Below are 21,848 nucleotides of genomic sequence, written 5' to 3'. Positions count from 1 at the left end.
CTAATAATTGACAGCGAAAATTCCGGAAATTCTCTGTAAAACTTGATAGCCATAGTGCTATATTTATATATAGGTCTGTGCTGATAGCCTAAAGCCCCATGATCGATATGTTTCCCGCTTTCGCTGCCGAGATATCTGGTCACCTAATATTAGTTTGACTTCCACTACTTATTAGCGTGCACGTTTTAAATGACACATCCACAGACATGCGGAATGGGTTGCCTGAGTCAGCCAGGAAAACCAATGTCTTGGCAGAATAACAACAAGTACATTAGATAGTACTATTTAAGGAAAAGAAAATTATTTTTACATCACTGAAGTGCAAAAAAAGTACTTTATTTTTAAAATAAAATCAATCCCTACTTTATGTTCAAATGCTAAACTAAACATTCACATTTCGTCATTGAAAAATAAAGTAAACAAGATTTCAAAAAGAGTTCGTGTATAACGCAAACTCAGATTCGGCCCCACTGGGTCAGCCCATCTTACACGAACAACAGTGTATTCAACTTGATTAAAAAAAAATGCCGGAATCTATACATCTGGATCTCTTCTGCAAGGAAATTGAATGAATTATAGGCCAAAAAGAGCAATCTGAAAGAACGATAATGTATTGCCTGTAACATGAAAACAAACTGGACAGCCTGTAAGTGATAATAAGACTTCTAGTTGCCGCGTGTAGTAACAGTAGACATATAGATCTAAATGGCTTCCAGTTTGAATGGATAGATTTATTGTAAGACCTGAAAAACGGACAGGAGTTGTGCCCCTTATGATGGTAACTCATCCCATCGTTGTTCTATAGATCAAACTATGTAATCCTCCCCCCCCCCTTTTCCTGTTATTCACAGTTGTTTCAACAAAAAAAAAAAAAATTAAACCCTGAAAACAAAGTAATTTCCACAGTTATTTAATTCAAGTCAAAAAATGTTATACTCCTGATTACTCAGCCCTGTACACACAAAGATAGGTCATTAATTAACTACATATTTTCTTAAACAGTTTCTTTTTGTCTGAAGAAATAAAAAAAACAAGGAAATAGTTTCGAGCATGTTAGTATCATTCAATCTTATTGTAACATTATTAAAAGATTGAGAAAAAAAAAGAAGGTGTGTTAGTGGCATTCTATAGTATATAAATAAAGAAATTCTTGGTAGGACTCAAAAATGTATCAGAGCTGAAAACCCATTAGCAAATTCATAGACTAAAATTTTGAGCTTTTTCTTGTATATCTCACAGGCACCCGAGAGAAAAACATATCTTCTCTTGAGAAGTTTTGTTTTTTAAATAGCTTATGCAAATTAAAATAAAGATTTAGAATTGTAAACTTCTATATACAAATATATTCACATAGTTTTTATGGCTTAATCACATTCATGACCAGAGAAGTACATTACAGACAATGTTTTACTTTACTCTAGCATACACTACCTGGCAAAAAAAACAACAACAGGTCTTCTGCCCTTAATGTGTGGCCAGATAAATTTACCACATCTATTTCAATTATAAATTAAAATTTTGACCTATTACAACAAATGGTAACCAGTTATTCTTACTGCATTTCATCTATTCCTCTTAAGCATTGAAATATGGCTGCCTGGTCGTGCGGTTTGCGGGTTTGCACGCTGGACTGTCGTTCAGATTTATCGATGGTCCCGGGTTCAAACCCTGCCCGCTCCCATCCCCCGTCGTCCTGCGGGAGGTTTGGACTAGGAAGTAATTATCTTCAACTCTGAAGGAACATCCAAAACATGTAAAACATTTTTAAACAAACATATGTTAATCTAGTTATTCATGATAATTTAAGGGTTCAAATCTACCAGGTCATTGTTCTTGAGTTAACAACCAATTTGGTGACCTTTCATTGCAGTAGTTCACATGATTTTCTGCCATAAATAAGGAATGTTCATTGAGACAAAAAAAAAATTATTTCCAAGTCTGTGCAAGCTAAACATCACAAGTGCGATCAACCGACATCATCAAGAAGGCATTCATTCAAGTGATAACAAAAGAACACTCTGCTGACATCATTAACGCAATCAACTTGACAATGGATTCATTCCAGTAACAACTTTATAACATTTCAATAACATCCTGAGTGCAATCAGTGCACTTCACTGACATAACCTACATCATTTATATTACAAATATTAAACAGCACTTTGAACTGAAGGCAGTTTCACATAAATTAATGAGAGACAACTATTTACATAATTCAACAACCTAGGCACATGACATCAAAACACATGAAAAAGTCAACAGGATTGCATTGTTCAATTGTATCTTAGAATAGATCAGTGACACTTTTATCCATTTTAAAATTGTATTTCTTAAGATGTGTTAAGAGAAGTCTTAGTCTGAATAATAAAAATAATATTTTGACTTTTTCTGTCAAAACAAAATATTAGATTAAGAGAATGTTTTAGTTTTAACATAATTTTTATCCTGTAAGGAAATGTATGCTAGCAATAAGACTAACAGACAGGTCTAATCATTAATTTTATGAAGTTTTTAATGTGAGGCAATAATTGGGCTTGCTTTGAACAGCCAGCTCATGAAAACTGGCTTCAATCAGTACACAAGACATCTGCAGACAAGCTCCTATGAGTCAAACGATGTGTCAGCAATAAAACATAACAGTATAGGCTACAATGTGAATGCATATTCACAGCACACACAGTGACATCACAAGATAGGATGCAATGAATCTTCCCAAGTCTAAAGGATGTACAGTATAGGACATAATCTGAATGCATATTCACAACAGACACAGTCACATCACAAGATTAGACGAAATGAATCTTCCCAAGTCTAAAGGATGTCTACTACTCATTATTAAAACATAGCAACAGTAGCACACTGTTTCAACAACAACATTTCAAACTAAACAACCACTAGGATAATTTAACACAGTGTTTGGGTGCAGAGACATTAGTTTCTAGGACTACATAGCTTAAGAAGGTTTCCTGCTTAAACTGTAAACTAGGCTGTCACTATACAAAATAATTAAACTAGGCCATCACTGACACTATACAAAATAACTTAACTAGGCAGTCGCTGATACTATACAAAATAACTTAAACTTAACTAGGTCATCACTGATACTATACAAAATAACTTGGCCATCTATGATACTATAAAAAAAAAACTAAATGGCAAAAACTTGACTTCCTTCTAAGAGGCTGATCTATCAACTACTTTTATTTCATCTCTCTTCCTAGTTTGAGTTTTTACTATCACATCATCATTGCTAAGCTATAAAGCATAAACCAAAATAGAAAAAACTAAGTCTAATTTTTATGTTCATTGCTAAGCTATAAAGCATAAACCAAAATCTAAATTTGAAGCTTAGCAGTGTATAGTAAAGATACCCTTTTCAGATGATGAAAAGCTCATCTTTTGCTTACTTAATGTATATCAGTTCAAAACCCCCAGCCTTCATCCAGATAAAACTCCAGACCCCTCAGTTCTGAAGCCAAGTGCTTTAAAACCTGGCCACCACATCACAAAGATGTAAGCTGACCATTAGAAGGGCAGAGTCTATATGAGCTGGAAGATGCCTAAGAACAGGGGACTTCTGATTTGGAAGCCTTATTGTTCCATTAATACTATCCCCTCAAGTACACCTTATACCTGTATTGTGACAGGATAATATGGCTACTATACAATGAAAAGGGAGCTAGTTCTTTTATACATACAAAACCCCATACATGAAAATATAACAGGCATAATAAAATGACAGGTATAATAAAATATGACAGATATAAGGTAAGTTCAAATAATAATTTAAGGACCAAAGTTTTCTAATATCTATACATTCAGCCCTTGTCACAGACGCAAGAGAGGTCACTTCAAAGATGCAGTTACATTTATGATCCTAGGGATCACAAATGCTTACAAATATTTAAATATATCTGGAACTATTGCTTGAAATGTGGTTCAAGCCTAATTGTACATAACACATTCTCACACAAGAATGAATGAAAAAAAAGTGAAAGTTTTACTTTTTAAAAATTATTTCTATTAAATGGTTTTAGCCATTGTAATATTATTTGAAAAATGAACCCCAAATAAAATCTAGAATGGTTGACCACAATTAGTATGTAGAAAAGAATTTTTGTTTCTATCTTTTATTCAAAAGTAATCAAACCTTTATTTTAAGCCTATCAATAAAATAACACTATTCATTAAAAAAGTTGACCAGTTTCTAACTAGAATGCTTAGTCCTTCTTATAAGCTATATATTTCAAAATGAAGATTAAACTGTTTGCTCCTGACACCAAAGTTTAACATTCTTTACTGACAAATCTGCTAAGCTCAACAAAGTTCAACAATCATAAGCATTTATTCCCATGGTAAGCAAGTGAACATGACTCTTATGAAACATTTCAATCAAGCAAAGCAGCTGCTGATGCTGCATAAACATAAATATTTTAAGGCACAATAAGAAAAAAAAAAACAAATCTTCCAAAGTGTAGAATCTCTTGTAGCAATATTATTATATTATTATATATTATAGACCCTTTTTTTTACAATTAAAGATTTTGTTAAAGCAATGATACCAGTAAACACACTTTGAAGGTGTCAGTTTTTTTTCAATTTAAAATAATTAAACTCTAATTTTGAACTAATAATTTAGAAAAAAAAAAAAGGTCTACCACTTTAATAAACTGAAAAAAAAAAAAAAAATGAGAATTAAAATTTAAGCATACATTTTGAATAGCACTATTAAAGAAATTTTACATTTCATAGAATAGCTTGGACCCATCATAAATATAAATAAAAAAGATTATGTTAAGGTTATGGGAAATATTTCAAGACTTCCAATATTTTTGTTGCTTCGTGTTTAATATTGTGGTTATAGAGTTGTCTGAATAGAATGTTGAATTTCTTGCAGGGTATTTATGGATTCTCTAAAATCTCAGACACAGCCATCAACTGAAATAAAAGTGACAAGAATTGAAATAGAGACCCTTCAAAAATTTTTTTATAAAACGTGACATGCTTATTATCTTAAGAGAAACTGACAGATGACACTTCCTCAGAGTCGTATATGAGAAAATATGTAGGACAAATTTATTTTTTTTTTTGCTTGTTTAATATGAATTCATGTTATATTGTACAAGGACACAAACCTAAGGAGTTTATCATTACTACTAAAACTAAATATTTGAATTGGACAAGTTAGTAAGTCACAGATAGATCTTTATAGCCACATACTTCCCATCAATCTTCCTTAATTCTCAAATCTGAAAAAATACAAGCTCTTAATTTTCACTTATTATCCGTATCCCTACCGAAACTTGGCCCTGCCATTTAGTGACTGTGAATACTACTTGTTCTCAACCCTCCCCCTTCTTTTTTTTTTCGCATCTAAAATTACGTGGTCCATCCGACTTGCAGAAATAAAAGAGTGATCTTTCCATTACTTGGTGTCCAAACTCTTGAGCCATGAAGAGAATTATATAGAGAGATATCAGAAGTAGCAGACATAGAGACTGACCTTGTCCTTGAGCTGCTGACACTGCTGTAAGGACAGTGTAAAGAAGATAATGGCGTCATTCAACCATTTCACCATGGCCTCAACCTAAAGTGGAATGAGATGATATATGTTATTGCATCAGTTTTTAAGATGCTGTCATTAAAATTATTGGAATAGCAAATGAAAATTAGTACTACCTCTAAGGATAGGCATTGCTAAACAAAAGAAATACTTCCACCCTGGTCCCAGTGCTAAACGAACAGAAAAACTCCCCCCCAAGGCCCAATCATAAACCTACAGAAATACTGCCCCAGAGCAATTGCTGCTAATCCAACAAATTACTTTCCCAAGAGCTAAATACTAAACAATAAATTACTTCTCCAAGGGTCAAATGCTTAACCAACAGAAATACTACACCCCCCCAGGGCCCAATGATAAACCTACAGAAATACTGCCCCAGAGCAATTGCTTCTAATCCAACAAATTACTTTCCCAAGAGCTAAATACTAAACAATAAATTACTTCTCCAAGGGTCCAATGCTTAACCAACAGAAATACTACACCCCCCCCCCCCAGGGCCCAATGATAAACCTACAGAAATACTGCCCCAGAGCAATTGCTGCTAATCCAACAAATTACTTTCCCAAGAGCTAAATACTAAACAATAAATTACTTCTCCAAGGGTCCAATGCTCAACCAACAGAAATACCCCCCCCCCCCCCGGGCCCAAAGCTAAAATAACAGAAATACTTCTCCCGAGCCCCAAAGTTAGAATTGTCTTAAAGAAAAATAACTATTATGAGTAAATTAATATTATCAAACTATAAAAACAATAACAAAAGAACACTATCCTAAAGAATCAAAAGACATAGTTTTATGCTTAACATTTCTAATAAGTACTGACTTTTCTTTCAGATATTAACTGCTCTCATAAAGAATCAAAAGACATAGTTTTATGCTAAACATTGGCAAAACTCTTAGATATCAAAATGGATGGTAAAGATTAAATCAAGAATAAAATAATACTATCTCTATTCAATATTAGAAGCAAAAAAAATTTCTCAGATATCATTAAAGTTTAAATCAAATATTTCTTGATTGAAACATAAAATGTTTATTTTTTTAAATAAAAAACTTTTTCTTTGGTTAAATTTTACAATAAAAATTATTACTAACTAGCAAAAATTTTTAAAAGAATGAGTTTATTAAACACAGTTTTTATCTATTTTTGCCAGATAAATTAACTGAATAAAAACAAAAACTTTACATGACATTTCAAACCACTATTTTATCCAAGCAAAATACTACATGTATTCTCTGTGTTAAACCACAATTTTTTCCAAGCAATATATTACCTGTATTCTCTGTGTTAAACCAAATCCAAGCAATATATTACCTGTATTCTCTGTGTTAAACCAAATCCAAGCAATATATTACCTGTATTCTCTGTGTTAAACCAAATCCAAGCAATATATTACCTGTATTCTCTGTGTTAAACCAAATCCAAGCAATATATTACATGTATTCTCTGTGTTAAACCAAATCCAAGCAATATATTACCTGTATTCTATGTTTTAAACCAAATCCAAGCAATATATTACCTGTATTATCTGTGTTAAACCAAATCCAAGCAATATATTACCTATATTCTCTGTGTTAAACCAAATCCAAGCAATATATTACCTGTATTCTCTGTGTTAAACCAAATCCAAGCAATATATTACCTGTATTCTCTGTGTTAAACCAAATCCAAGCAATATATTACCTGTATTCTATGTTTTAAACCAAATCCAAGCAATATATTACCTGTATTCTCCGTGTTAAACAAAATCTAAGCCATTTATTACCTGTATTCTCTGTGTTAAAACAAAGTATTCTCCATGTTAAACCAAATCCAAGCAATATATTACCTGTATTCTTTGTGTAATCTCAATTTTCTCACTTTTGTTCTGACCGTTGGTGTGAAGGCAGTACAAGGCGAGCACAAGTTTGGAAGTGTAAATGTAGAAAGACACTGCCACATCCCCAGGCAAGGGTGGAGTGAATACCAGCTGGTCAGAGGAAACACAAAAACCATTTAGCTACAGCCTCTTCTTACACACAATATTTGTAAAACTGATATTTGTAAAACTGATATTAGCACAAACAATATTTATAAGTCAGAAATTTAATAGGTAAAAAGAATGGATACGATCTCTTAAGCATTTATGTCATGTTTTCAACACTGTGTTTTGAAACTATAAATGAATAAGTATTGACAAACAGACAATTGATAAAAAATATTAATCTTATTTGGAGATAAGGCTCCAAAGAAGACATCGGATTGACAGTAAAAAGAGAAGAAGAAGAGTGACTATAGCATGAATTACCAAATTCTGGCTTTCTAGCAATTCGTTGATAGATTTCCGTTTTGGTAAAGATAAACTTTGGCGACATTTCAATAAACTTTCCATCAGTTCATCCAATATCTGAAACAGAATATATTTTTTTTTTTACCTCTGTATTTAGCCACAGATAAAACAAAAACAACATCCTTTTAAAACTGAGTCTTAACTAGTAGTGTAATTAATGTTTTAAACTTGGCTGGCAAAGTTGTCAATTCTATGATCTTCAGACCACTACTCTAGCAATAAAAAGTTCCAAAACTCTTCTCTAGCAATCCAAGTTGCATAACTCTAGCATCCAAGTTCCAGAACTCTATTCAAGCAATCCAAGGTGCATAACTCTAGCATCCAATCTCTAGGGCTCTCGCAATCCAATATTTACACTAGCGATCCCATGATGTGACCATGTACATAAACTAATAATAGCAAATATTTGTACTGAAACTAGCCACACACTCATGTAATAACAAAATTATCATCAACATCATTATTAAACTCCATTTGAATGAGGCCTTGAGAGGTTCAAGTGTTTATAATAAACATTGGTTTTTCACAATATTGTCCTGTAGCATACATATAGTATACATTTTACCCCTTCCAAACGCGACCAAAAAATGATCATTAATCATTTAGTCATTAAAGCAAATTGCCAATTATGGAAACCACTGCACAGTTCATCTTAGTTATAGGATTATTCATCTGACTGACCTCTCCATTATAAAACCAAGAATGATGAAGAAGAAAAAAATACCTTAATACACTTTCAGTGCTGCGTCACTCACAGGGAGTAACTTAACTTGCTGTGATGAATGTGGTAGTATTCTCAGAGAATAGCTTGGTATACAGGATTTTTATTTCTCTAATTTTGTATTTCAACTAAATTTAAGAGTGATTATTCTTTTTTTTTGGTTTTAAATTGGATACTGGATCTATAGGTTTTGTTGAATTTTTTTTTTGGGTGTGTGTGTGTGTTTGGGGGGGGGGGGGTAGTGATACTTTTCTATTTTACAGTACGGTACCCAAAAAAAATTTAGAAAATACAATATCTTAATCACTTTTAATGTGATTTTAAGTGACAAAATGAGTAGTTTTCTGATTTCAAATAATAAAATTTCTTTAAACTTGAGCGTAAATCTTTGAAAAAGTTTATTTCTTTTCAATTATATTCTTATTTAATAATTTTTTTGAATATTTTAATTAATCTTTTTCAGTCTATTCATTACCTTTAAAAATATAATCTAATATATTAGATTATATATTAAATTATATAAAGTTCTGTTGGTTTTAATTACTCCACCCTATTGCAAAGTCTGGCTGTTCCCAGAAAAGTGAATTTTTTTCTATAAAAAAAAAATACACATAGAAAGAGTTACAGAGCCAAAGCCCTTACTCATCACGAGTTCTTCCCACTTAGTTGCTATGTAAACATTTCATTATCAATCAAAGAATACTTTATTACTGAGAGTGAATATTAATAGCTCAATATCAGTAAATGAGCCTGTGACCCAGAGTTGCATGAGTTTTGTCGAACATGTTCTTGACAGAAGGGGGAGGAATAATATGAAGGCTGAAACAATGAATCACAAACAGGGATCATATAACATGATGTCACACATCTCAAGGCAGTGGACATCAATGGGGAAGATGTTGCAGATATTGCTGGTGACCGATTTACATGCAGATAGCTTGCAGCCCAATGCCCAAGTCTCAGTCATATCAATACAGAACATCAAAGCATAATAATCAGCATTAAAGTAAAGTACATGAAATATAAGTTTATTTTAAACTAGAACATACCAAAGAAATTTCTTTGACTGATTTGAATTCATAGTTTGCATCATTTCTAGAAGCAATTTCTATGGCATTACACAGGTGACTGCCAGCATCACGAATCTGAATGAAAAATGCAGAATGTAACTGATCTGGATGAAAAGGTTTTCAAAAACAAACTAGGCTTTGTAATGTTTACAAACTTAATGACAACCACAAATAATAGAACTGGTACTGCTTATAGGATGAATTAATCATTTGGAACCCTTTCTATGAGAAAATGTGTAATTTAATAACAATTTTGAGTTTAATGTATCACCTGAGGAAGCTGCCATAGTGTTCCATCTTTTAGCTTCGTCTTAAAAATGTTATGCTCTTTACCTTGTTTATGCTTAAACTGAAGTTCCTGACAAAAAAAATGTGATACATTTCTTTTACATATCAACAGAACAAATTTATTTCTGAAGTTAACTTTTTCAACACATGTGATACATTTCTTTTACATAGCAACAGACCAAATTTATTTCAGAATTTAACTTTGTTAAAGACTGAAACAAACTAGATCTAGAAGCTAAACGACTTACAGTCTAGTCAAATAAAATGAAAAAGAAGAAGAAACTTACAGCCCCTTCTATACTGTCTCCTCTAAGTGTAACAATACTCTTTAAATTTAATGCACTTGTAGCATTGCTGTGATGAAACAAAACACAAAGAATGATTACAAATGAAAACACAAGTTACATCTTTATAAAAATGTTTACGAGGCTGATGGTCTTTAACCTCTCATTTTATTCCTTTCTTGTAATGTCATTACTGCAGAACGTCTTTCCAATAAGTTTTTCAAAAGTCAAGGTCTTCTGTTAGCAATCCATCTAATGATCTCTAGACAAGAAGTTGCACAAAATATGTATGTCTGTCTATTTGGTGATTTCTCCTTATTGAAACCATTTGGCCGAAATTTGTTCATAATAAAAAGATGTAAGCCAAATTTCATTATAAGATAATTATATTTCTTAAAATTATAGCATTAAAACCAGAGATTTCATTGGATGGCCAATTAGGTGGGGTTTTTTTTTTTACCAAGGATGTACAGAAACTGTCACAATTCTAGAAAGATCTTTAAAGCCATATTCAAAATAACCATCCACCCAGTGTCCAGTTTCCATGTTGAACCCATGTAGAGTTTGCAAGCTGATAAGAGGAATTGTGAATATACTGTGAAACATTGACTTTTGCTTTTTTTTTCTTCAACAAAATGTAGTGAAGGGTAAATAATGTTTTATATTTTCAAGATACGTACTTTGGAGAATTAAGGATGATTTTCTGTGGTGATGAGTCTTCTCGTCGAACTGTTTTTTCTGAAGTGATATATAAGTTCAATCAACTAAAGAAACTCCTATTTTTTTGTATGCTTTTATTTTTTTATTTGAAAAAAAAAATAATGATAAATTATTTTGAATTACTGCTAATTAAAAAGCTTTAAAAAGACAATTAAAATTTAATGTTAAGGGTGTGCAAAAATCTCCATCGTAGATAACTACAATAAATTGCGCTATAGAAAATTTTATTTTTATATAAAAATTTTTTTAATAATACATCTACTCTGAATCATTAATGCACATAATTATAAGCTAAGTATTCTCCCAAAAGATTACCAAACAAAAGACAAATGGTTATGCATATTAATCACCATGAAAAAAAAAAGTCAGACTATTTATCTAATTTAATGGACTTTGAAAATACTCTCTAAAATAAATATTCTTGAGGAGGAAAAAAAAAAATCCTTGTGCAAAAAATTAATCTCAAACTCTTATGAAAAAAAATAAACTTCTACTAGCCTGCAGTTCCATGAAAAGGTAAACACTCATAACATTCCTAAAATGGAAACAACAAAAAAAACAAACAATTAAAACTGCATTAAGCTATAAAACTTGTAAACTAAAAAATGAAATAGAATAACAAACAATATTCATTGAAACTAATTGGTGGAGATCTACCAGGTAAAGAGTAAATATTTAATTGAGTCAAAATTTGAATTATCTAGTCAATTACCAGACACTGGGAGCATATCATACCTGAGAGTCAATCCTCAATTGCAGCATAACATAGTCAAGTATCTCCCCCTTGCAGCATATCACACATGATAATCAATCACCAATTGCAGCAAACCATAACAGACAGTCAATCATCAGCCCCTTGCATCATATCACACCTGACAGTCAATTATCAATCCCTTGCAGCATATCACACCTGATATTCAATCATCAATCCCTAGCAGGATATCACACCAAAGAGTCAATCATCAATCCCTTATAGCATATCACACTTGAGAGTCAATCATCAATATGTTGCAGCTTATCACACCTAATAGTGACATAGTCAATCATCAATCCCTTATAGCATTATCAGACTTGAGGGTCAATCATCAATATGTTGCAGCTTATCACACCTAATAGTGACATAGTCAATCATTAATCCCTTGCATCATAGCACACCTGTTAGTCAATCATCAATTACAGCATATCATAACTGATAATCCATCATCAACTCTTTGCAGCATATTACACGTAAGAGTCAATCAACAATCTCTTGCACCATATCACACCTTATAGTCTGGTTTCAGCCATGGGTAAGATTAACTAAGTAAATGTAATGTAAGGAGTTTTACAACTGAGGTAATGTAATGAATGTTACAGCTGGTGTTATGTAAGCAATATTATAGCAGATGCAATATAAGCAATGTTATGAATGATGTAATGTAAGCAATTTAACAATAGGTTACACATTCTATTAATAATCATATGCTCTTATTAAGAGACATGTGCACCCTGACATGGTAGATGCGCACTAAAGTAATAAATACCCCCTCCTCAAAAAAAAGTATCTGCCCAGAAAAAAAATGCAATTACCTGAAGTGTTTCTTTAATATCTTGTAAAACTGGATTCACTTCTTCTTTCAGCAGCCAATCAAGTTCTTTTCTCTGTAATGCAATATGTGTTAAATTCTTATCTTATATGTTACAGACGTTACTTAAAAAAAAAGATAATTACGTCCTACGCATTTCATGTGTCAATCTAGTCATGCATCTTAATCAATGACTTAAACTCTGCGAAGTCATTGGCTTTCCTGGCTGATTCAGCCAACCCATTCCATTCTCTAATGGCACTAGGGAAGAAGGAGCACTTGTACGAGTTCGTTCTAGCACATGGAATAAGATCAAGTACAAACTTTACCAACTTTAATAGTTTGTATACCTTCATCATTTCAAACATTTAAAATGTTGCTATTGTTGCCATGTCGTGATTCCAGAGATTTGACACAATTACCTGACCTTGAACAAAAATTAAAAAGTAGTCACTTGACTTTTGTTGCAATTAGTTATTGTCTCTCTCTTAGTTTTCATTGGTTCCATCATTCAAATATAGCATAAAGATAGTTGAAATAAGATATATTTATATATTCATAGGAAGTTGCCTGCTATGCTAAGTTTTGTACAAAATTTTTGGGGGGATGGGGGGGGGGGGATAAAGAAAAAAAAGACGAATTTAATAAACTTTATAAAGGGGCTGTTAACAGTAATGAAAGGTCACAAAAGGTGTCATTGTGTTAATGAGACAGAAAACACTTAAAACAGTTTTTTTTAATAAATTTACATCAAGCTTAAACAGATGGCTTTAGACTTTTCAGAGGACATTAAGATCTATTAAATATAGATTTATATAGATCTAATCTATTATTATCATGATATACATAGCATGTAGCATGCCGATAAATTCCTAAAATAATTGATCTATAAAAATATTCTATGATTACTACGGGTGGATAATAAAGATTATTATTATCATAATGATACAGGGTCCACACAGATATTTGTGGTTCACACCTAACCTACAGCAGAAAATAGTTAATTTTACACTAACAGGTCTAGATCTAGTCCTGGTATCTATCTATAGTATTCTAAAGATCTAGTCATGACTCAGAGAGTATTAGAGTACTAGGCGCGGGGCTAGATTTTAGTATATGGAGGCCACAGGGAAGGTTTTTTGTGGAGTTCCCTACAATTTTTTGAAAGCTTTAATAAAGATGAATGAAAATTCTTCTATAAAAGCATGCTATATTATAGAAGAACGAAATAGAGTTCTTGTACAAATTTAGTCTCATGTTCCTTTTACAAAAATATTTAATATGCATATAATAGTGTAGTTTTAAAAAGGGTACATTTTTTAATGTGGAGGGTAAGGCCCTTGGTGGAAGCAGTTGTAAATCAGGACATGTATTAAGTATTACTTCTTCCGAGCAAGCTAAAAGTGGACACTATTTAGTCACGACATTTTTGAAATGCAAAAAAAATATGTTTGAAACGAAAACTTAAAAATTTCTGACCCTAAGAAATTTTGATATATTATATGTTTTATAGATCTCTTTTGTGGAGGCACCTCTCTTGTGGATTCCCTAGGCTGTAGCCTCACATGCCCTCCCTTAATTGAAATTAAAGCCTTGAAGAGGCCTAGATTCTAGACTTTTATTTAAGATATCCTCTTGAATGTCTTGATTATTTCTTGATAATAAGTTATAAGATATTATAATATAAGATCTAGATAAAATTCTAGATCTAGTAACTAGACTCTAGATCAAGATCTAGTGTAATAAAAGTACTAGATCTAGAATCTAGATCTATATATAATAATTCAATATATATATTATTATATTAAATATATATCATTCTAAATCTAGATAGAATCTGTTTAATTATCTAGATCTAGTCTAGTACTTCTGAATAGAATTATAGAAGTAGATAAGTAGCCTACATTCCTACATCTAGAAATTCTAGAATCTAGATTATACTTTATACTCTATAGGAGATCTAGAACTAGATCTAGATAGTATATTATATTTATATAGAGTCTAGAAAGAATCTAAATCTAAGAAAAACATCTAGACTCTAGATTAGACATCAGTTACAGTACTGACTACTGTCAGTCAGTCAGTGTCACAGTCACAGTGAGTGAGTGACAGTGTGAGTGTGACCGTATTACTAATTAATAAAATGAAAATCTATCTATTAAGTTAACGTTTAATCAATCTATCTTAACCAAATATAGGCTCTAAATCTATGTCTATATACTTCATTTTAAAATGTAAACATAGCTATATTTTCTGTTCATTTAAGTTGCTTATGCAGTGTGTGATCTAATCTATATTGCTAACCAAAACAATTATTTCAGCCTGTTCCTTAGCCGACTTCGCCATCACAAACGACAATATTTATAGAAGGGACTTCACTCGTGATGTCAGTTGTACGGTGATAGTTTAGACTTTCTAGTATAGTCAAATATCCAGTGTCCAAGCAGATCTAGCTAGATTTATATATAGATACTAGATCTAGAACGAGCACAAATTTCTATTTGTCATTAGAAAATATTTTAGTTTTTTATCGTTTAATTTAAATATAAATTATCTATATTTACGTCATATAAATTATATTTTTCTAAAGTAAACATTTTAGAAAATCGCTAATCCCAAATATGTCATTGTTTGTGTTAGTACCGCCGGAAAGAATCAAAACAATGATTTTGAATGAAATGATCTATAGAGATCTAATAATGACAATGATGGCGATGTTCGTGTAACACTGTAAACATTAGTCTACAGGTAGATTACTTTCAATTTAAAATATGAGTAAAGAGCTCTAGATCAGCCGTTCTCAACCTTTTTAGTTCCACGATCCATATTTTCAATTTTTACAATTAAATTAGGCTCCACGGGCACTGTCTGAGAGACTGGGACCATCAAAACTATTTTTATAAATATCATGAATTGAATATGATTATCTTAATCTTATTATGACTTATATTTCATTCTTAAAAAGGGCAACAGTAAAATCATATTTTTGTTAATGTTAAAAAAAAACGTAATCATTATGTTAATACCTGTTATGAATTGCTAAATATATAGATTTATGTTTAATCACGAAATACTTTGACTTTAAAATCTTTCTGATTACATAATTTAGAATTTAGATCTAGACTAGATCTATAAACTATAACCAGATTACAAGAAATTAATGAACATGATTTATTAGATCTATATTATAACAATTTATTAAAATGATTTATCTATAACTATAGACAGTATAGATATTAGTTATTACTTGCATTTATTTACTAAAGTTTACTTTATATTATATTAACTTTTGTATGGCATGAATCATGGTCACCATATTTCATCTTTTATACTTAGATAGAATCTAGATCTATGTGTGCCAATTTAAAATGTCAAAAAAACAAAAGAAAGATAAGAAGGTACTGTAGCTGGAGAGAACATTGAAATAGTGCAAACTTTTAAATACCTTGGTCCTTGGTAGTATCTTAGACAATAAAATCAAATTTTACTACAAATACGGATTACTTAGAAAAATGTTCTCATTAAATGTTAGTGAAAAGGCCTTGGCGATGTTTCATCATGCTCACATCTATTTTGAGTTGTAATATCACTGCCTGGTATGGCAATCTGAACACTAAAAATAAAAATAAACTCCAGAGAATCCTAAATGCTGCTAGTAAAGTCATTGGCAAAAAACAATCCCCATTTGGGCAGCTGTTTGATAAAATGATTCATAAGGAAGCTAAAAATGTTCTAGAAATAAAAATTCATCCTCTGGGTCAGGATTTTGTGATTTTACCATCACAAAAGAGATACAAGACACCAATAGAAAAGACAAACAGACCAAGTTTCTGTTGTTTTTTTTACAATAGCTGTCAATGATTATTTGCTCTTATTCACAGAAAATGTCAAAGCTACAGAAGGAAGTCATCCATGCACAGCTGGTCAGCAAGGCAGTACTGTCACCAGATGAGAATGAGTTGTACTTATTGAGCCAACATGCTGCCATTCACATGGATCCACAAGTGTTCAAGTGAGGAGGACTATTTATCATTACAATTTAACATGTTATTTTTATTCTTAAATTAATTTATGGCGGAAAACAGATTTTCCATTGAAAATGCATTTTTGGGAATCAGAATTCATTATCCCCTTAAATAGACCATCTGTTGCGTTTTTGTTTGTTTTGATAGATAGATCTATGTTTGTGGAAGCTTTGTTAGCAAAATTTTGTTGAAATTCGTTTTTGTAAAGATTTTATGGTTTTGTGAATTCCATGAAGTATTCAAAATGCGAAGCACAGGATTTACTTTTGGATTTATGTGATCCCGTTTGAAAAGGTAAGAAGCATATAAATTTTTATATTCATATATAAAAAAGACATTCTTACCATACAAAAATGGCTATTATACAAAATCCAGGGGGAGGGGAGTGAATTAATTGTTTTTTTTTGTCTTAGATTTTAAAAAAAATGACCTTGATGACACTACGCAATTTGTGCAGAGCTAGTCCACGTGCACTATTTTATTTTTTTGTACACTTAAATATTGCCTATTTTATTTAAACGTTTTACATTTTCAATTTGAGAAATAATAATGTTTTATTATCAGTACTAATACGTATATATATCTATATATCTTAATAAAAAAAGAATTAATTTTTTTATCCGATCGGAAGTGCTTCTCCGGAAATAGGCATCAATAGCTTTTTTGAAAACATGTTTTTTATTCATTCAAGTGGAATCCGTCAGAGAAGGCACATCTCAGAACTGAGATCTTTATCTGTAAAAGCCACACGCTTACAATTTTTAAATTAATATTGACTATTAAGGTAATTATTATGCTTTAATGTTAGTGCTTCGCAACTGTCAATATCATAGGCGTCAATACGTCGGCCATAATGCACAACTGCCGACACACGCGTACATGGTTGCAGCGTAAAAAAAGTTAGGAAAACATTGATTTTTAACTTAGATCTAAATCTAAATTGGAATTCTAAAGATATAGATCTATTTTAGATCATAATGAATACGTTTTAAGGCGATCAAAAATAAATGAAATCTAGTAATACTAGATCCAATACATGGACATAGATCTAGTAGATCGAAATGATATATATTTTAGAGTCATATGATATTATATTACATTAGATCTAAGTCTCTAGATATCTGACATTTTCTAGATTCGATCTAGAAATTTTGTGAGCGTGATTAGAGCTAAAAAAAAAATGCTGACCGGTAAAAATCGAGTGCTATATTCCTTCCATTGTTTAGAATCTTAGACAGTAGATTTAGAATAAAATTTAGATCTAGTAACTAGTAGATCTAGATTCTATCTAGAGCTACCAAAATAAAGCAGATACTGACATTTTTGTTTCAAAAAGCATTTGATTGTAAATCTAGACACTAGATCTAATAATACTTGTTATGTTTGTGATTTATAGAGGTAGTCTATAAGACTAGACTAGAATAGTCTAGATCTACATTCTAGAAATCTAAGAATAAATCTCTATTGAATAGATCTACTTATGACTTAAACTTTAAGGCATCGCTAAAAACAACAACAAACACATTTAAACCAAATAAATGTTGTTTTTATTTCTTTTCTCAGCAACAATTACAACAGATACAAAAACTTAGATTATTTGATATATATATATATATATATATATAGTAAACAGAAAACACCATGCACCTGTGAGTTTTTAAAAGCCAATTATAAATATTAGGGCTAGAATCTAGACCTCTAATTCTAATGCCTAGATCTAGAAATGAACTAGAGAGAGATCTATTTATATCTTGATAATATTTCATTTAATATTAGATCTTTTCTAGTCTAAAATACATCTATACCCTTTATCTAAAATTGATATTGATATAAATAGTATGTAAAAAAATGAAGATAAAAAAAAGTGACTTTATGGTAGGGTGGGCCGAAGAGGGGGCTTATTTATTAGTTATAAATACATTTTAAAGTTGTTTGTTTGTTTTTTCAAATGTTCTATAAATATACTTAACTTTGTGACACAGTTTTATGTTAATAATATTGTGAATTTGTGAAATTCATGGAATATTGGACATATTTTCTGTGAATGGTGGATTTTTCATTATTAGGGGTAAGTGTGTTTGATCTAATTTTTCTATGTTAAATACTTGTCTGATGATAATGAATTTACTTTTTTTGGATTCCTCTGTTCTTGGGCATTAAATTTGATACATATTATGTCAAAACTGATAATGGTTTTGTTATTCATGATGATGATAAAGTATAATTTGCAATTTTTTTTTTTACGGAGGGGGTGGGGTCTGGGGGGGCTCAATTAACAGGCATAAATGTCTTAAAACACTTATTTATATATTTTTTTCAAATGTTCTATAAATATACTTTACTTTGTGATACATTTTTCTATTAATAATATTGTGAATTTGTGAAATTCATGGATTGTTGGACATATCTTCTGTGAGTGATGGATTTTTCATTATTAGGGGTAAGTGTGTTTGACCTCATTTTTTCAAGTTAAATAATTGTCTGTTGCTTCTGATTTTATTTTTATTGAATTCCTCTATTCTTGGGCAATAAATTTGATATATAATATGTCAATAAAAGCCAATTTGAAATTGGTCAAAAAAATGGTCCTAAAAGTAGAATGTTGAGAGCTCAATCTGTTTTCCGCCCTATATTAATAATATACATATAACATATAATTAATTTTATAGAATTTTTTTTTCGTTTTTAATAATTTTTTTTAGTTATAATTCTGACTTTATTGTTCATTCTACCTTTCAGAATTATTTTAGACTTATTGAAATTTAATGTTCCGCCATTGGCTATCGTCGACACATTGAAATCTATGTGTACACAGCACCAAACATCAACCTCTGGGTTTCTAGGCAGTGGTGAGCCTCACCACAGCCTCAGGCTCTCAAACATAGGAAGTCAGGATTCTTCCACCAACCAGCTAGCAGCTTCCAGATCAGTTTCGGAGCGCTCTGTCAGGGGCAATGGGTCGTTGCACAAGAGCTTCACTGGGGAATATCTTTCTCACAGCAGTACAGATGATGTCTTAAACTATTCTAGCGGTAATGTTCCCAAAGACAGTTCGTACGGCCATCATGTTGACCGGCCAGGCCTACATCACATAACAGTCAGACAAAGAGGTTCTGTGGATGACCACAGGGCTGATAAATATAAGGACAGAGTGAATAAGAAGAGATAGAATTCTAACTTGAACTGAATCTCAAACAAAACCCAGGAATGTCTCAAAGCTATTTATTCTGTTGTTATGAAATAAATTCATTACTATTCATTTTGAAACCAGCATTTTCAACATGAACAACCTTTTTCACAGTTAAAAATAGAATGTTAACAAAGCCATAACAAACAACAGCTTAATAAAATGCTGCTTATATTTTACCACTTTCAAAAGAGCACTCAAATCTCTTTGTTTAAAATTGACTTCATTAATTTGCAGTGGGTTTTTTTTTGTTTTTTTTTTAACATTTTTATTTCAATATAAGGTTCACAATATTTTGTATACAAATAATCTGTTTTACATGTTTCTCAAATCCTCTAGTGCTTTGCAATATTTAAAAAAAAATGTATTCATTGTTATTATCAATACATTTACTCTGATAACAATACTGCATATGGAACAAATTTAAAAAAGATTGTTCAATTAAAATCAAGCTTTTTTTTTTCTTTTGTTTTGTATACAAATGTAATGTTTGCTGGTATTATTGAACCCATGTTAAGAATCTCTGACCTTTTGAGTTTCAACTTAGAAAATATTCTTAATGGTATGATGTCAGCAATGCCCAATGCAAGAATGGTAATTATTTTAACTATCTGCTCTCAAAACTTTTTCACCTCTGCCAAAGTGCCTTAATCTTTTAACAAAATCTGTAAGAATTTGAAACTATATATTGAATAGCTATTATTCAATGTTTTTTTTTTGTCCAATTAGTCACATGTTAAATTAGATTGTCAATGTTGGTATTCCATTAAGACTAGATCAGTCTCAAGAGTTTATGTGATTAATGTGTTCTTACTACTAAAAGATATTGATTTTATAAAGTTATGTAAACTCCTGTATAACTTAGTAAATTGTGTTGTATTATTTTATTTGATTGAACTTGATTGACAAATGGACTGATTTCATCTATATACTATACACAATACAAACAATAATAATATGTGTTTTGTTTCCTGTTTTTTGTTTGTTTGTTTCGCACAAGTAATTAAAATGTCATGCATCATCTTAGTTTTTAAAAATATAATCATAAAATTGAAAAAGTAAACATTCAAAGTATGCAAACTAAGTTTTTTAATTGCGTATTGAAGCAACTAGTTTGATGTGAAATGTATATTCTTGTAGAATTGTATAGTGGAAACTGCTTCAAAGAGTGACTGAAACAAAGAAGTAAAAAAAATAATATCAAACAAAATGACTTCCTCAAATGTGAGTGTATTTCATATTTTATGCTTCAAAGTTCTATTTTCTCCTCTAATGATTTCACTTGACAATGCCATTCTGCTTAGAAAAATAGAAAAATCAAGTTATAGGATTTGCACTTGTCTTGAAATAAACTAAGAACTGGGTAGAAATAAATCAACACTTGGTAATAACTAGTGGTCATGAAAAAAGGAAAAAATACAATGAAGCAAATTGGGCTTAAGAGGAACTTTCATTAATTAGAGTTCATATTCTGTTGACATCACTGTAATGTACAGTTCCCTCACAGTGCAGCACAGATTCACAGGTCTGTATTCCTGATCCGGCTGCTGGACTACTTTTTTAAAAAACATTATTACTCCTTTTGTCAGTTAATATCCAATAAAACCGTTTTTACAAAGCTTCTATCAACTCACTCTGCCTGTCAGGTAAAAAGTTTGTACACATTATTTCTCCCACACCCAATCTTGGATTGGGGGCGCAGTGGCTGAGTGATTAAGTGTTTGGCTTCCAAACCTGAGGTCCTGGGTTCGAATCTCAGTGAAGACTGTAATTTTGAATTTGGGGATTTGTAGGGCGCCCCTGAGTCCACCCAACTCTAATGGGTTCCTGACTTGAGTTGGCTTTGGGGTTGGTCATTGTGTTGGCCACATGACACCCAGCTTGTTAGCTGTTGGCCACAGAAACAGATGACCTTAACATCATCTGTCCTATTGACTGCATTTTTTGTTTTTCATGTGAATCCTATAATTTAAAAGATATTAACCTCATGGAAAATCGCTTTGTAAATTATTTATTAGTTTTCATTTCTTTATACAAGTAATTATTATAACTAACTAATCATCTCTTATTAAACACAAATGAGATGCAGACATTT

General features: G+C 31.2%; 2 protein-coding genes across 2 annotated transcripts; one reads left to right on the top strand and one right to left on the bottom strand.

Moving 5' to 3' along the window:
- Positions 1–894: 894 nt before the first annotated feature.
- On the bottom strand, positions 895–14,925 carry LOC106078497 (protein rogdi homolog). The gene is made up of 11 exons (XM_056006292.1): positions 14,846–14,925; positions 12,546–12,617; positions 11,475–11,511; positions 10,937–10,994; positions 10,260–10,326; positions 9,956–10,042; positions 9,664–9,759; positions 7,852–7,950; positions 7,393–7,533; positions 5,504–5,587; positions 895–4,938 (listed from the first exon to the last, which is right to left on the bottom strand). The coding sequence occupies exons 1-11, from the start codon at positions 14,885–14,887 to the stop codon at positions 4,903–4,905; spliced, it is 819 nt and encodes a 272-aa protein (XP_055862267.1). The 5' UTR covers positions 14,888–14,925; the 3' UTR covers positions 895–4,902.
- Positions 14,926–15,192: 267 nt separating this feature from the next.
- On the top strand, positions 15,193–20,711 carry LOC106078498 (mitotic-spindle organizing protein 2B-like). Its single transcript, XM_056006648.1, has 3 exons — positions 15,193–15,289; positions 16,423–16,553; positions 19,306–20,711. The coding sequence occupies exons 2-3, from the start codon at positions 16,426–16,428 to the stop codon at positions 19,733–19,735; spliced, it is 558 nt and encodes a 185-aa protein (XP_055862623.1). The 5' UTR covers positions 15,193–15,289; positions 16,423–16,425; the 3' UTR covers positions 19,736–20,711.
- Positions 20,712–21,848: the final 1,137 nt, after the last annotated feature.

Source organism: Biomphalaria glabrata, chromosome 12 (genome assembly GCF_947242115.1).
Source record: "Biomphalaria glabrata chromosome 12, xgBioGlab47.1, whole genome shotgun sequence".
NCBI lineage: Eukaryota > Metazoa > Mollusca > Gastropoda > Planorbidae > Biomphalaria > Biomphalaria glabrata.
The sequence above is the reverse complement of the archived record's forward strand: the minus strand, read 5'-3'. Positions and strand labels throughout refer to the sequence as shown.